The sequence below is a fragment of the Perissodus microlepis genome, chromosome 15 (assembly GCF_051167445.1).
Source record: "Perissodus microlepis isolate ML-2025 ecotype Zambia chromosome 15, ASM5116744v1, whole genome shotgun sequence".
Classification (NCBI taxonomy): Eukaryota; Metazoa; Chordata; class Actinopteri; order Cichliformes; family Cichlidae; genus Perissodus; species Perissodus microlepis.
In genome coordinates, this window is record NC_140475.1 from 8,710,176 (window position 1) to 8,724,466 (window position 14,291).

The following is a 14,291-nucleotide window of genomic DNA, read 5'->3' on the forward strand; positions in this document are numbered from 1 at the left end:
TGTCATACAAACCGTATATGACATTCATATAGCAAACAAAGCATTACCACTCAGGGATGTTTTTATTCGCTGATCAAAGTGGAAAAAAAAGAGCCAACACTGACTGAGAAAACTGAAGTTCTTTTAATGGCCACTTGAATTTGGCTTCAAAGCAAAAATGTCTGTTACTCAACACATGTAAACACGTTTAAAGATATAAAAATTGAATTTTTTGACTCATTTAAAATGTACTAAGCTATGCATTGTTAGCACTGTAACCACTTTCACTGACACGTTGATGCTAACACATGCAACTGTTTCTGCTAGGCTAGCTTCTGCTAGACTTAAATTTTTCTTGAACTCTGGTGGTGTTGGTGGATTTCAGAGTAAGTTTATTAGCAAATATTTGATAAACAACATGGTATTTTTCACTTATAACTTTTTCAGCAAGCACCTGTGCCATGCGTCCATGTAGTCTATGCAGCTTTCTTACCAAGCTAGCCAGAATTAGCTGATATCAAAATATGGTCACTTCATAGGACTAAAGCTGAGGCTTCAAAATTCAGGCTTCTAAACCAATGAATGAGTGATTGCCCTGTTCAATCTATGGTACAAACATCTGAATGCACATAAATACCTATATTTGCTGCTAATAATAAACAATCTACTTACAATATTTACACGTTAAAATAGCTCAGAACAGTTGGTTAGCGCACCAGCGGCTGCTGCATTTATTTATAATGAGCCTTTAGTTATGAGACTGTCTGCTGCGGTGCTTTAGAGAACAATGAGCCATTTGATCTAGCCTTTAAACTAGAATGTTCCTAATCAAAAATGTAATTACACTAAAGTATCTAAGAATACAGCACATCTTAAAATAGAAAGAGATTACAGTGTCCTGGGGATTAATAGGTAATATTGTATTCCCTCTTAACTCACTGCCCGTGCAGCACAGCAGACAATTTTTATTAGTTGTCCAGGTGATTTATGGGCTGTTAGGGCCAAGTGGTTAGATTTTAGATGTGATTCAGAGATCCAGGGATATAGTGAGGCTATAAATAAATAAAATCTATAAAAAAAATGGGTTTGCATTGGAGTCTACCTTCATTATTGTATTGCTTGGCCCCATCTTTCCAATATTAGCTTTCTCCTGTCTGTCAGTACTGGAGCCAAAATAGATGGGCAATGAAGATATATAGAAAGACATTTATTGCAACCTCACTGCAAGTTATTACAGTTTATATTGTGAGTTCTAAAATTCCAGTTTTATAAATATATTCATATTGGCCCCACATGCATATACATGAATATGAAAAGAGAAATTCAACACTGATGGTTCACAGGCACTGAAAAGCCATATATATATAACTACATCAGTAAATGTGCTAAAAATGAAATGCAGGTTATGGCCCTCCCTATGATAACAATCTCAACTGCAGTGAAGTGTCAGCCTATCTGACCTCCACAAGCTGGTCTCTCCGGAGTCTCAGTATCAAATGGTACAACTATTACATACACAGTATTAAGCCATTAGAGCAGGGCAGAGCACCTTATCAGTCACTAATTAGCCATCACAAAATTGTGTTAAATAGGCTATTAGCAATCAATTACACACTTATGAATACTAAATGAGCTGTTCATTGCCATATCCCGGGACACAAAGGACAAATATGACATTGGTAATCAACATATCCCTCGAAAGTTAAACAGTAATTTCAAATTTAGAATGACTGTTTAACTACGTCAAGTGTAATATTTTGTCCCGCGGAGCTAAATGAAAATAAGCCTTTTTCTTTCCCCATCATATGTGACCTTAATTTAATGTCTATGTCCAGAGGTGATTTGGATTACCGCTCGTGAAGCAAAACAATGACAAAGCTATTTATTGCTGCTATAAAAAAATAACTGGTGATGATACTGAATATTCTTACTCTTGCGATTTCTTTTCATGCACTAGGGTTTAATTGACTGCTGCAGACTTTGCTGACATGACATGCAGGTGAGCTCTGCTTCGTCACGCAGTGAGCTGAGAGCAGTTTAAGTGGAAAGATTTATGCACTCCAGTATAATCAACAAAACAAGGCCTGTGCTGCATCAACCCCAGTTTACACATATGTAATGGAAGCAGAAGCAGCACACTAACAATGCTGTTGTTGTCAGTGTGACAATACAATGAAATAACACAGTGTGCCTTTTTAGTCTCTAGTGAGTTCTCTGAAAACATCAAAGTGGAGATTTTCTGCCACTTTTCTTTGTTACTCGTGACAAGCTGATCTTCTTTCTGAGGGTGGGCCGGGTACTCCACACTCTTTGTTCACAGAGTCAGTGATTTCTGACACACAACAGGTCTGTCATACAGCATTTTCATCATAGTGAAGTTTTCTCTGAAATGTTTAACTCTTCTGATCTAAAGTAGAAGACAGGCCTTCTTTGATCTCATGAATTTGATTAGTCAGTTCTCTATACACTGATTAAACATAACATTCTGACCACTGACAGGGGAAGTGAATAATACTGATTCGCTCTTCATCATTGCACTTGTTAGTGGGTGGGATATATTAGGGATCAATTGAACATTTTGTCCCCAAAGCTAATTTGTTAGAAGCAGGAAAAATGGGATTTTCCCATCTTCCTGATCTGCAGTGGTCAGCATCTATTAAAAGTGGTCCAAGGAAGTAACAGTGGTGAACCTACGACGGGGTCATGGGTGGCCAAGGCTCACTGATGTACTGTACTTGAGGAACGAAGGTAGGCTCGCCTGCTGCTTCCAGATCCAGCAGGCGAGCTACTGAAGCTGAAATTCACAATTGACAATTCCCGACCCCTGTCCATAACTGAAAATGCCAATAATGAGCACATGAGCAACAGAACTGCACCACGGACCAATGGAAGGAAGTGGTGTGGTCGGATGAATCATGTCTTCTCTTGCATTACATGCATGGCCAGATGCATGTAGGTCACTTACCTGCGAAACACCTGGCACCACACATTACTTTGACACATACCATCTACTGGAGGATTGCTGCAGACCATGTAAACCCTTTCGTGGAAATGGTATTTCCTGATAGCTGTGGCCTCTTTCAGCAGGATAATGAGCCCTGACACGAAGCAAAATGGTTCAGGAATGGTTTTAGGAGCAAAACGGTGAGTTTGAGGTGTTGATTTGACCTCCAAATTCCCCAGATTACAATACAATTGAACATCTGTGGGATGTGCTGGACAAACAAGTACAATCCATGGGAGGCCCACCTTGCAACTTTCAGGACTTAAAGGATCTGTTGCTAACATCTTGGTACCACAGCACAGCTTCAGGGGTTTAGCAGAGTCCATGCCTAGATGAGTCAGGGCTGAGTCAGAGCTTCTGCCATGAATCTCTAATATTTTAATCCCGAGGCGTGATTGATTATTATCTTAAACACATTTTTTTTTTTAAACCACTTTGTGTCAGAGCTGATTCTCATTCCCACTTCTGCACACAGTCTGATAATGAGATTGGAGGCACCCTACTGCGATGCATCCTTGGAAATGAAAATATTTGCCAACCATAATTAATTGGTCTAAACAAACACTCAGATAGCTGACAGAAACACAAGCCCACAGAGCTGATCAGATTGGGTTTTTTAAACGTGTGGTAAAAGCCCTTGACACTTCAGTGAACTGTTCAGATGAGCTTGTACAGAAATATTCATTCTTTAAAGCCTTTCTCAGAAGTGTGATCATTCTTCATTCAATTAAAATAAATCAATTGTTAAAAATCTGCAGTAATGTGCAAAAGCCTTGAGCCACCTCCTCATTTCTATATATTTTGATAGGAAAATATTTATTGAAATACGCAAACACAAAGGGAAATAATCCATAAAGTATTTGAACAATTCTAATAAACTTGAAAGTCAGTATTTGGCATGACTACCCTTATTCATCAACACAGCCTGAGCTCTTTTAGACAAACTTTCTTGTAATTTCTTTAAGTAGTCTTCAGGAATAGTTCTCCAGACTTCTCAAGGACATTCCATTCTCCATCCATTCATCCATTTTCCAACAAATTTCCCACGTGTTGGACTAATAAAGTTTATCTTATCTTATCCAGACAATCCCACATTGCTTCAATAACATTGAGGTCCACCTCTGGGGGGGTTCCATCCATGACTGATAGTGTTCCACTGACAGTGTGATTTCTATCAGCTGTGTTTTTACTGCATTGGAAGTGTGTTTGGAATCATTGTCACACTGAAAAATGAAGCTGCTCCTAATCAGATGTTTTCCAGATGACGTTTTGACATTATTTCAAACACTCATTGTTATACCTCTCTGAGGATCTCCTCATTACATACTGATGACGATTTGAACCAAAAGTCAAATTTGGATTAATCACTCCCGAAGAACTCTTACCACTGATTTTCAGTCCAGTTCTTGTGCAATATGGCATACTTCTGTATTTTCTTCCTGTTTCCCTTCCTTAAGAATTTCTCCTTGACAGCCACTGTTCCAATGAAAGCATTTATGCTGAGACAAAAGAGCAGAAGGATCAACTGAAGGGTCAGACGCATCTCTTGGGTCCTGTGTCAAGTCTTTGCTGGATTTTCCCCCCTGTTTTTTAAGGACATAACTCTTTGTTATTCACCTTTCTGGTGCAAATAAATGAGGGGTGTATATTATTGTTTACACTTACATTTATAAAATCTACCCCAGGTACTCAGATACTTTTATTAACTTTTCACAGCATTTGTGCTCCAGTTCACCTGATTTTGTTTATAATGCTGTATATTGCGTTATCATTACTGACAATCAAACATAGGTGGCACCGTATTTGTGTTATGTTTGGCATAGCACAATATTTTAAATGACTTTCATGTCAATTTTGGCGCGTATAATCTATAAATCCAACACAACTTAAGGTGAAAGAGCTCTGAGGTCTGTGAACACAGTATCAAAACCAGTAACATCAATAGAAGGTGAGGTTTTACAGTTATATGCTAGACTGAAGAGTTTCCAGCCAGAGGAGGATTAGAAGTCAGATACATATACATGTACTTTCCTTAAAGTCCATCTTTGAATATTATCAGGGGTCACAAATCATTCTATCCATGCATGTAGTACTTAAAATAATTTCCACCTGAGTTTGTACTTTAAATGGCCGTGTAAATGACACTACACAGGCATTTTTATTGATAGCCAAGAAGAATCACCAGACATTACAAATGGTGTGCATTTTTTTAAACCTTTAATCAGGCAACAGCGGTCGACAGAATTTAGAGACATATTGATCAGACAGCCAAAGTGCACGTCCTTGGTTGTGATTGACCAGTAAACTGGGAAATGTTTGAGAAAAGTACAGATTGAATAAAATGCTGTGGACAGTTTAGCAGAAAGAGCAAAATCAATAAAGACAAAACAAACTGAAATGTTTGATTTTGATCTGTTTATCTGCAAACTGAACAGCTATTTTAAAGCTTCTTTTCTGAAGATTTTTTAAAACTTCAAGTTCAGAATCATTTTGATATTCTGGTAGTGTCCAAACAGGATCGTAAGAAATTAAACAGCACGACAGAAGGCTTCTAGTTTAATAAAACACAGGCTTCTGCAGACTGGTTTCTTAATCCTGTAATTAAAATGACATTTCAGCAAAATGCAGTGTTTGTACAAAGTCCTTTATTATGCATAAATATGTAACAAACCATAACAGCCTCAAAATTCTGTACACAATTTTACACAGAATCGGACACCTGCTTGTGAATCATACACAAACTGCTATTAACATAATATCACAACACTGCTGGAAACCCACTATTTGCATAGATAGAAAATAAGCACCTTGGTAAAGTAAATTCATACTGTAAACGTCAGTGTTTATTTGGGGTTAAGAAGTACAGTAGGTTTTCTGAGAGTACTTGGCTTCCCCAGTCGAAACTCTTTCTCATTTTTTAAAAACCTAACAGCCTAAAATGCTTTCTGGGCTCAGAACCTCACAGGGTGATTTGTATTCGGTGCACATAAGACTCAGTTTGGCATGCTGTACCTCCAAATGCTGGTCTCTCTCTCTCTTCACTCCCAAAGACAAAAGTCTCAGCTGTGCCAAAGAACCGCATCCAGTCAAGATTTGCTGGGAATCTGCCACATCGATGGCTTGCTGTTTCCAGTATACTAGCTACATGAAACAATACTCTGAGGAGCCTGATGGAATTATCTGCGTCATAATGTTATTAATCCAGGACTTTCTTCTTCTTACATTAGATTACTTTTTATGTTTTATTAATTTACAAATAATAATTTAGCTTTAAGCCTATACAGTACCACAATTTCACCTGGACGTTTTTTGGGACTTTAACACCATCACCATAGTGAAACTGTACAACAAAACCTGCCCATGCACTCTCATGTCTTTGGCCACTCGTGGATTAATTGTGCTGTGCAGGCAGTAACAGAGCTTTGAAAGCCTGTTATTTCCTGCGTGCCAAAAGTCACTAGCTTCTCACTTTAACAACATTACAGTGCAAATAAAACTTAAAGTGTTTCTATAATGAGTGTACATGATGTGCTCTGTCCTTATTACAACGCCCAGGACAACATTTACATTTCGTATTTAAACTGAGCTCACTACTACATTAATGATTATTGCAGAGTGGTACATTAAAGATCATGGCAGGTTATCATGGTTAATGTGCCATTTTTTTTAAACTATGCAACCTGTTCTTGCTATAACTGCTGCAGCATAAAGTAAAATAAAGGTTTAAAACCATAAAAAAAAATTGTTTCCAATATCTTTAATAGTATGTTTTAGTAGTACGTCTATTTCTAAATTACCTGAGGTGTAAATGTAATACATTATCATAATTTAATATTATTATTATTATCGGGCTTCACAGGTTGAAACTATTGGGGTTTTTTTTGAAAACGGCAGATTTCACAGATTTTGCAGCTCTTGGACAGCAGCCAATCTTAAAATATCTAACGGCACTGAATCAGCAGACACATCCACACAGGAATCCATCAGTCAATCAATGACGGGTCTGAAAAAGGTGAGTACAGATCATTTGTGCATTACAGCATCGCACTGGCAGCGCACTCTGCTGACCTCCAAATTCACAGTCAATACTAAAGTGAACACATCGCTTCCTAGACCATCCTTGACATGACACAGGGCATTTCTGTTATCCATACTAAATAGTTTTGCTTTAAAATTTGTAATAGAGTTGGTATTTCAGACAGTCAGGAATGAAACGGTGTAATTAAGCCTCATGTCGTAACCTGATAAGCCATCCAATTATTCTGCAGCGGGTGTCATGACAACAATACGGAGCTCCCTGCTACCTCCCACCGCCACAATTATTTTCAGTCGTGATGCCGTGAATACAGAGAAGACCACTTCAACCAGACTGTGGCACAATATAACATGCTCTTGACAACAAACAGCATTTGAGTGGTGGATATAAATAAACCGCACAGTCTAATAAAAAAACAAAAAAACAAGAAAACAATTGGAATCTATCATTTCCATTTATGAAAAGAGATGTTTAAGAGAAAAGGAAAAGCATCCTTTAAAGAGGACAGTGTGAACTATGTAACTGAATATAACAAGTAAAAAAATGAGCGACTCCTGCAGTAGTAAAACCCAGTCATTTAAATCTGTACAATCGTCTAACTTAACGCAAAAGCACACAAGCATCTACACATTCACGTCCCAATTAGAGTGATAAAAAAAGCCCTCCTGTGAAAAGCCCTGATTCTAATCATCCTACTTCATTTATAATGATACAATATGTATACATACAGTAAATAGGTACAACTTTGACACTGAAAAAATACAGCATATGGAAATAGGTTTCTTTAGTCTGATTTTGGGCTTGAAACACAGTTTCCATAACCTAACAGCATTAACAGTAACATTGTCTTTATGTACAGTGACAGCTGAATGAATGAGGAGATGCTAAACTGGCCGTTATCCAGTCGGACCGTGATGATCGTTACAGAAATCTCAGCCTGTTACTTCGAGAGTAAATTCGCAGTTATATTTAGCATTTAAGACAGAAAGAAAAACAACTATGTAAACTTTTATGTATGCAGTGCAAACCATAGGCAGATCACTCATTCACCCATAAAAGGCTGCATATGATTAAAATTTGCTTATCTTTTTTTTTCTTATTTTGCACAACTACAGATCTCCGCATAAAGCCTGGGGTGCAAATTGGTAGTGTGGTGAACTTTCAGACTCTAGCTGCTGCATTGTAGAAAACGGAAGGCAGGATTTTGGAATTAGTAGTCACAACAACATCTCACCCTCTGTTAGTTCAATTTTGATCACTGTTAGCATACATTTTTCTATTTATTACAGTTGTAAATTGCCAGAGTAACCGTTTTAACATAAAAACAGCTGGTTGTTGTGTGCATCCCTAATGGTCTTGAAGCTTTAGTTACTTAGTGAATACATAATTTTAAACCTGATAATGACACTAAATGCAAAAGGGATACCAAAATACTTTACCTATAAGGAAAAATAAAACATAGATAAAAGGTTCTTTCTTGACCTTGAAAATAACAATCTGGTAACTTTCCCAACACAAGGGCAAGTTCAAGGACTCCTGAAGCTTTCTGCCTCATGTTTCCCAGCAGAAAGATGCACTCGGATTTAACAATTTCTGAGTCCTGCAACAAAAGACGGATGAATAAATTGGTAGTTAAATTCCCTCTTCTCATACATTATCTCTATTATAAATACGATGGATGCCAAACCCCCCCACCCGCTGCAATAACACCCGATATATAACAAACTGAACCATTCCCATGACAACCTGGCACATCTATCTGCTGGGAAAGGTCACAATAAGTGAATGAAGTGAATACCCCTCAAGCAGTGAGAATTTGGGACCAAAAAACTACGATCATATACAGTTAGCTGGAGATTAAATTTAAGTACTCCACTTTACTTTGTAAATGTTACAAGTATTCTTCTTAAAGAAACATTTCCTTATTGACTGTGTTGCCAGGGAAAAAAAACCTGACACACACTTTTATATGTCTCTGCGTCTAATGGGGCCTTCATCCCCCAAAAGAAATGGTTTGTTCGATACAACAAACTGGATGATTCGTGTAAAACCGATTCAGCATCATGACAGAGTGTTCACTCCAGTGTCTGATGATGACTCCTAACACTGGACTTCCTCCAGCAAGTGCTGTGACTGGCAGCTGTTACTGCACCAAAACAAACAGCAAGATTAGAGAGCGCTCACATTTTCAGAAAGCGATAGCAGGCATATATACAGTGCACGCATCTTTGGACTGTGACGTTTGTGCAGTCTTTACTGTAATTTACAAGTGGAATCCACATGCGGAAATGTTTCACAAATTATGACTAAAAGGAGGAGACTCCAAACTTCATCCTGTGTGAATTGCATTGTGTACAAATTTGTGGTCCTTGCTCTCTTCGCTGTGGTGTATTGCACACTGTGTGCACCAAATTTTAAGATGGCAGGAGATGGCTGTTTACACTGAGAGAAGTGGGTTTTGACAGGCAGGCATTCACAGAAATAACATTTCATGATATCAGGGTATTCACTCTGGCTTCTCTGCAGCAGTGACTGAATATCAAATACAGGCTTTCTCATTCAGTTTGTGCACCGGGGAGGGTGATATGTTTTTTTCTTTCTGATCGAGTAAAGCATGCTGTTTTTGTCAGCCTGGGTACTGAAGCGTATGCTTTTTGTCTAATTTCTGTGGTGCTGTACGTCGGGCAGCTATTGCCGGTATGTGTTATTTAAACTCATTGTTGCAGACAGGCAACAGATTCTCAGTGGAGACCTCCGGGAGACTCAAAGCTGCATTGTCAGAGACGGGTTCGGAGCGGGACTCGGCCAGTCTGACAGAGACAGAGAAAAGCAGAGCATTGCTAGAACATTTTTTTCAGAAGAAAAAGGGGTTTACAGTCTATACAAAGGTTAAAAAAAACTGACAGAAGAAGGGAGCATATAATGTAGCAAGGTCACAGACACAAACACACAACGGCAGAGGATGTTGATTTGACTCAAAATGACAAAGAACAAATGGGAAAAGGGAGTGCTAGTGGATAAAGTGCAGCGTGTGAGGTCGTGAGTGGCAGACAACAAGAAAATTCAGTGTTTTTGATGTTGTTCGGAAAAACACTGGCAACACTGAAAACAAAAGCCAACTCCAAAATTGAACAGAAGCGCTACCCTCATTTATTTGGTATATTATATTTTAACAATAAACATTTTTCAGCACTCCAATGGCTTTGATGTGCAACTTAATGATTAAAATTATATCATTCACTCAGTCACTGTGCTTTTGCTTTTTCTTTTTTTTGCACTGGTGATGGACAGGATGACAGATGAGGTCAGGCAGGCGTCTCCGTGGGCTATGACGTTTGCAGATGACACTGTGATCTGCAGTGAGAGTAAAAAGCAGGTGGGAGAGAGTCTGGAGAGGTGGGGGTGTGCACTGGAGAGAAGAGGAATGAAAGCCAGTAAAAGCAAGATGGAATACGTGTGTGAATGAGAGGAGACAGGTGACAGAAGGATAGCAGCAAGAGTGAAAGGGACGGTTTACAAAGTGAAAACCTGTTGAGGTATGGTTTGGTAATGGTGGCACCAACAAAAAGACAGGAGGTTGAGCTGAAGATGTTAAGATTTACATTGGGCTGGACCACTAACCAAGGAAATGTAATATTAAAATTAATATTGAAAAACAGATTTTAAGTAATAGTTTAATCCTAATTGAAATCAAAATAATCTTTTCAGGTAAAAGCAAACAAACAAACAAAATCTTTAATGTGGCTCTGAGCGTAATATCATTTTCTTATCAGTGGAGTCACATACGTCCAGAGGCCAGTGCTTTCCCCTTGAAGAGAGCAGATTAGACTGGGATAATAATAGTTAGGATTTTTCACATTAGGCCTGAAATAAGGAGGCAGAGCAAGCATGTACTGTCCTAAAACAATACATTTATCACACCACTTACCAGTGTCTGTCTCCTCTGTTTCCATGTTGCTGCGTGCCAGATACAAGACAGAAGAAATCAAGATAAAGTGAATCAGTGCTAAAGGTTAGGATAAGTGAAGAAAAGGTGATAGGAACTGTCCCGGTAAAGGGCATCAGGAGTGTACATGCACACATTGTGAAGTGAGCTGCCCCACTTTCACCATGCGGTTAGCAAAGTGACACACAATGAAGCCTAAACTAAACTAAAAAGAACCCTTCAGATTTCAATAGGGAGAAGTACTTCAGTGCTAAATCGGCTGTTACACAGGGTCGCCGTTCATTTATGAAATTTTAAATACCATAAATGAATCATGTTAATTAAACCAGTTTGAACTGAAGCTGAAGTCAATAGTTGTGAGCACTTTTGGCTCTGCTAAAAATAGATTTTTTAATGAGGTCTAAATCCTGACCTGTGCAGCCAAGTGTTAATTAAAATTATTCTACTGAAGTTGGTTTAACGGTATCAGCTGCAGCTCAACTCGCAAAACTACAAAGTGCTACCAGTGACCCCTAGAGGTCATGCTGCTGCTTACACCAAAGTGGATTAAAGAGATTTAAAATGAATCGCCAAACCGCAGACCAATAACGTGACCCCGATGCTATATTTAAACAAGCGCACGCATAGAAATACCAGGAAGCTGAAGAGGCACTGGTGATGGAAACTTACTGCAGTGTGTGCAAGAGATTCAGACAACCACCCAACCCCAAACCAAACAGGCAATTCCTATACAAACACCTAATGTTATGAGCTATACAAAGTTAGAGCAAGAGTAAAGCAAGAGTAAAATACTTGACCAAAAACTTTTTTTAATGGGTACTAGCAAAATTCTTTGCCCCTTAAAGACGACCCTGACGGCTTCCCCAGTACCCTTAATGACGAGTTTTGACACCTCATAATATATAAAGACATGGTTTAATGACCACTAGAATAGTTTCTGGGTTTTTTAAAGGGTAGCTGTAAAGGCAGAGACTACCTTCTCTAACATCTGAGGCAAACCCAGTCATTCTGTTGTATAAGCAGGCCTGAAATATAACAGAAACCACTCAGTTCACAAAAGAGCTTTTTCTATTTAACAGTAAATCTTTGGCAGTTAAACATACTTACATTTTGGGAACCAAAGGGCTAGAGAGTAGATAAACAGCAGAGACGTTTTAAAACAGAGTTCTCCTTGAACATACGAAGAGCCACAAATAAAACCCTCCTCTGTTGTATCTAAAGGCATTCCCGAAGTCACATACAACATTAAATAGGTGTGACAGCCATGACAACTCAATGTCACCCAGATTCTTCAGAGTTTCAGACCGCGTCTCATTCACCAGTGCTGTACCACAACTGCAGCGCTTGACATCCTTGCTGACCCCTGCAGAGCACGTTCACTCTAAACACTTCAAACTCCTTTAGTGCGACTCCCAGGACGTCAGATTTAGTAGAGTTTATCTAGAGTTTCACCTACCCACTATTTGACAACTGTCCCCATCCCTGCTGAGAAGTGCCTGAGTGATGACCTGCTTTCCTTTTCTGCTCTCCACGCATGTGAAAGCAGCTTCCACAGAAACACACATGCAGAAAATCCCTTCGTCGAATTTCCTCGTTTGCTTTCCCCAAAACTTCCGTTAGCCACAGGCAGCACAGCTTAACGAGTGCCATGTCTTTAATGTGTGCAGCACCATCTTTCTGTAGCTCTTCTCTGTCTTTGTAGACAGATTTTACAGAGCTGTAGGAGTATACACAGTCTCAGAGACTGAAAGCTGGCTACACAACGAAATTAAGAGCCATGCAGACAATCATACATTTTGTGAGCTGTGAGTTTTCAGAGTGATCAAGTGCATTAAGTAGTAACAGGTGAAATATACTATGTTTATATATTTAATTTAAAAGATACCCAATTTAAAAAATAGTGTATCTGCATGCAAGGATTTGTACCAATCAGGCAGAATTGGGGGTATTCCTTCACATCAGTTGTCACATTGACGTGTGACTTTTTCATATCCCTCATGTCTCACATTTCACCTGAGACTCACATTCCTGTCTCTGCAGGTATCCTACACCTATAAAAAGTCAATTTTACAAGCTGTCACACATCGTGGTATAAGCGCTGTATCGTAATCCTAGTTCAGTGACAAGGTGTTGATGCATTGTGGAGCTCCCGCACTGGTTTGAGCTGGTGTGCTCCTGAAACCTCTGTCTGGGAAAGTGGTGATCTTGTAGCAATCAAAGGAGGTTGCTTGTTCCACATGATCTCTATGAGTCAATTATGCTTGATGTTTAGAACAAGCTTACAGCTTTAAGGGTGCATGTTGTACAGTGATGGCCTATGAAACAAATAATGTATATTTATGGAATCCTATGAATAAAAATTCAGTCAAATTCACCTTTTCAAAAAAGGTTGGCCATTGCGTATAGAGCTAAATAAAAATACAGATTTTCAAAACAAAATTAAACGCCATATTTCATTAAAAAATAAACACAAATAAATAAGGAAATAAATTCCTCCTTTTAATGTGTCAACAACACATTTCACAGAAGCTGGACGAGGGGTGATGAAAGACTGGAAAGTTTTTTTTAATGCATGGGTGTGTACAGCAGTAACAGCATATAAATGTTTTTGGAGCAACACATGCTGTGGTGTATACATTTTTCAGGAAAAGCCTGGAATATTTCATCAAAAATGCTGATAACAGCATTCTGCATGTACTTCAAAAGAGCGGCTCAACAGGAAGAGAATCAGGGTGTCCAGCCTGGAGTCCAGAGCTATCACCCCTTTAAAACATTTCATAAATTATGAAACGAAAAATACGGCAAAAGAGTATCCGAACACCTTGGAGAAGCTGAGATTCTACAAGAAGCAAGAAAGGGAACATATTTTCTTTTCAAGACAACAGAATCTGGTCTCCTCAAGTTCACAGAGTTAAAAGAACAGTTAAATGATAATTACTATACAGTAGTAGCACTATTTTCTTTTTTCTTTTTTTAAAAATTGAAACAGGTTTCTCTTGTAAATGAGACACTAAGTCTCAGTGGGATTACCTGTAAAAATAAAGGTTGAATAAAATAAAAGACAAATTTGCAGAATTTTGACACTAAATTTGGTGGAAAGGTTTTCTCCTGTTGCCTCTCACACAACGGTCATATTAGTGGAGGATTCACTACAAAGTGAAACAGCGTGGCATAACTCCAGAGTGTGTAACTTCTTGCAGAAGGTCTTTTGCATGAGTCAGATCATTTCTAAAGTTTTGAATTTTTCACACAACTCTTTGGAGATCAGATAATCCCACTCAACTATTCACAGCAATTTTGATTATGCCCACCCAAACCTTTGCATG

The 14,291-nt window shown here is 38.6% G+C and overlaps 1 protein-coding gene across 2 annotated transcripts in view; it reads right to left on the reverse strand.

Moving 5' to 3' along the window:
- Positions 1–5,608: 5,608 nt before the first annotated feature.
- Positions 5,609–14,291, reverse strand: part of LOC146371618 (low density lipoprotein receptor adapter protein 1) — a 49,421-nt gene continuing 40,738 nt past the window's right edge. The window contains exons 9-10 of one of the 2 annotated variants that reach the window (XM_084954341.1): positions 10,948–10,976; positions 5,609–9,829 (exon numbers count right to left, since the gene is read on the reverse strand). In XM_084954341.1, the coding sequence (XP_084810467.1) occupies positions 9,783–9,829; positions 10,948–10,976 (76 nt within the window). In that variant the 3' untranslated portion in view covers positions 5,609–9,782. The remainder of the gene's footprint in view (positions 9,830–10,947; positions 10,977–14,291) is intronic. The other variant, XM_084954342.1, reaches the window with a different exon arrangement.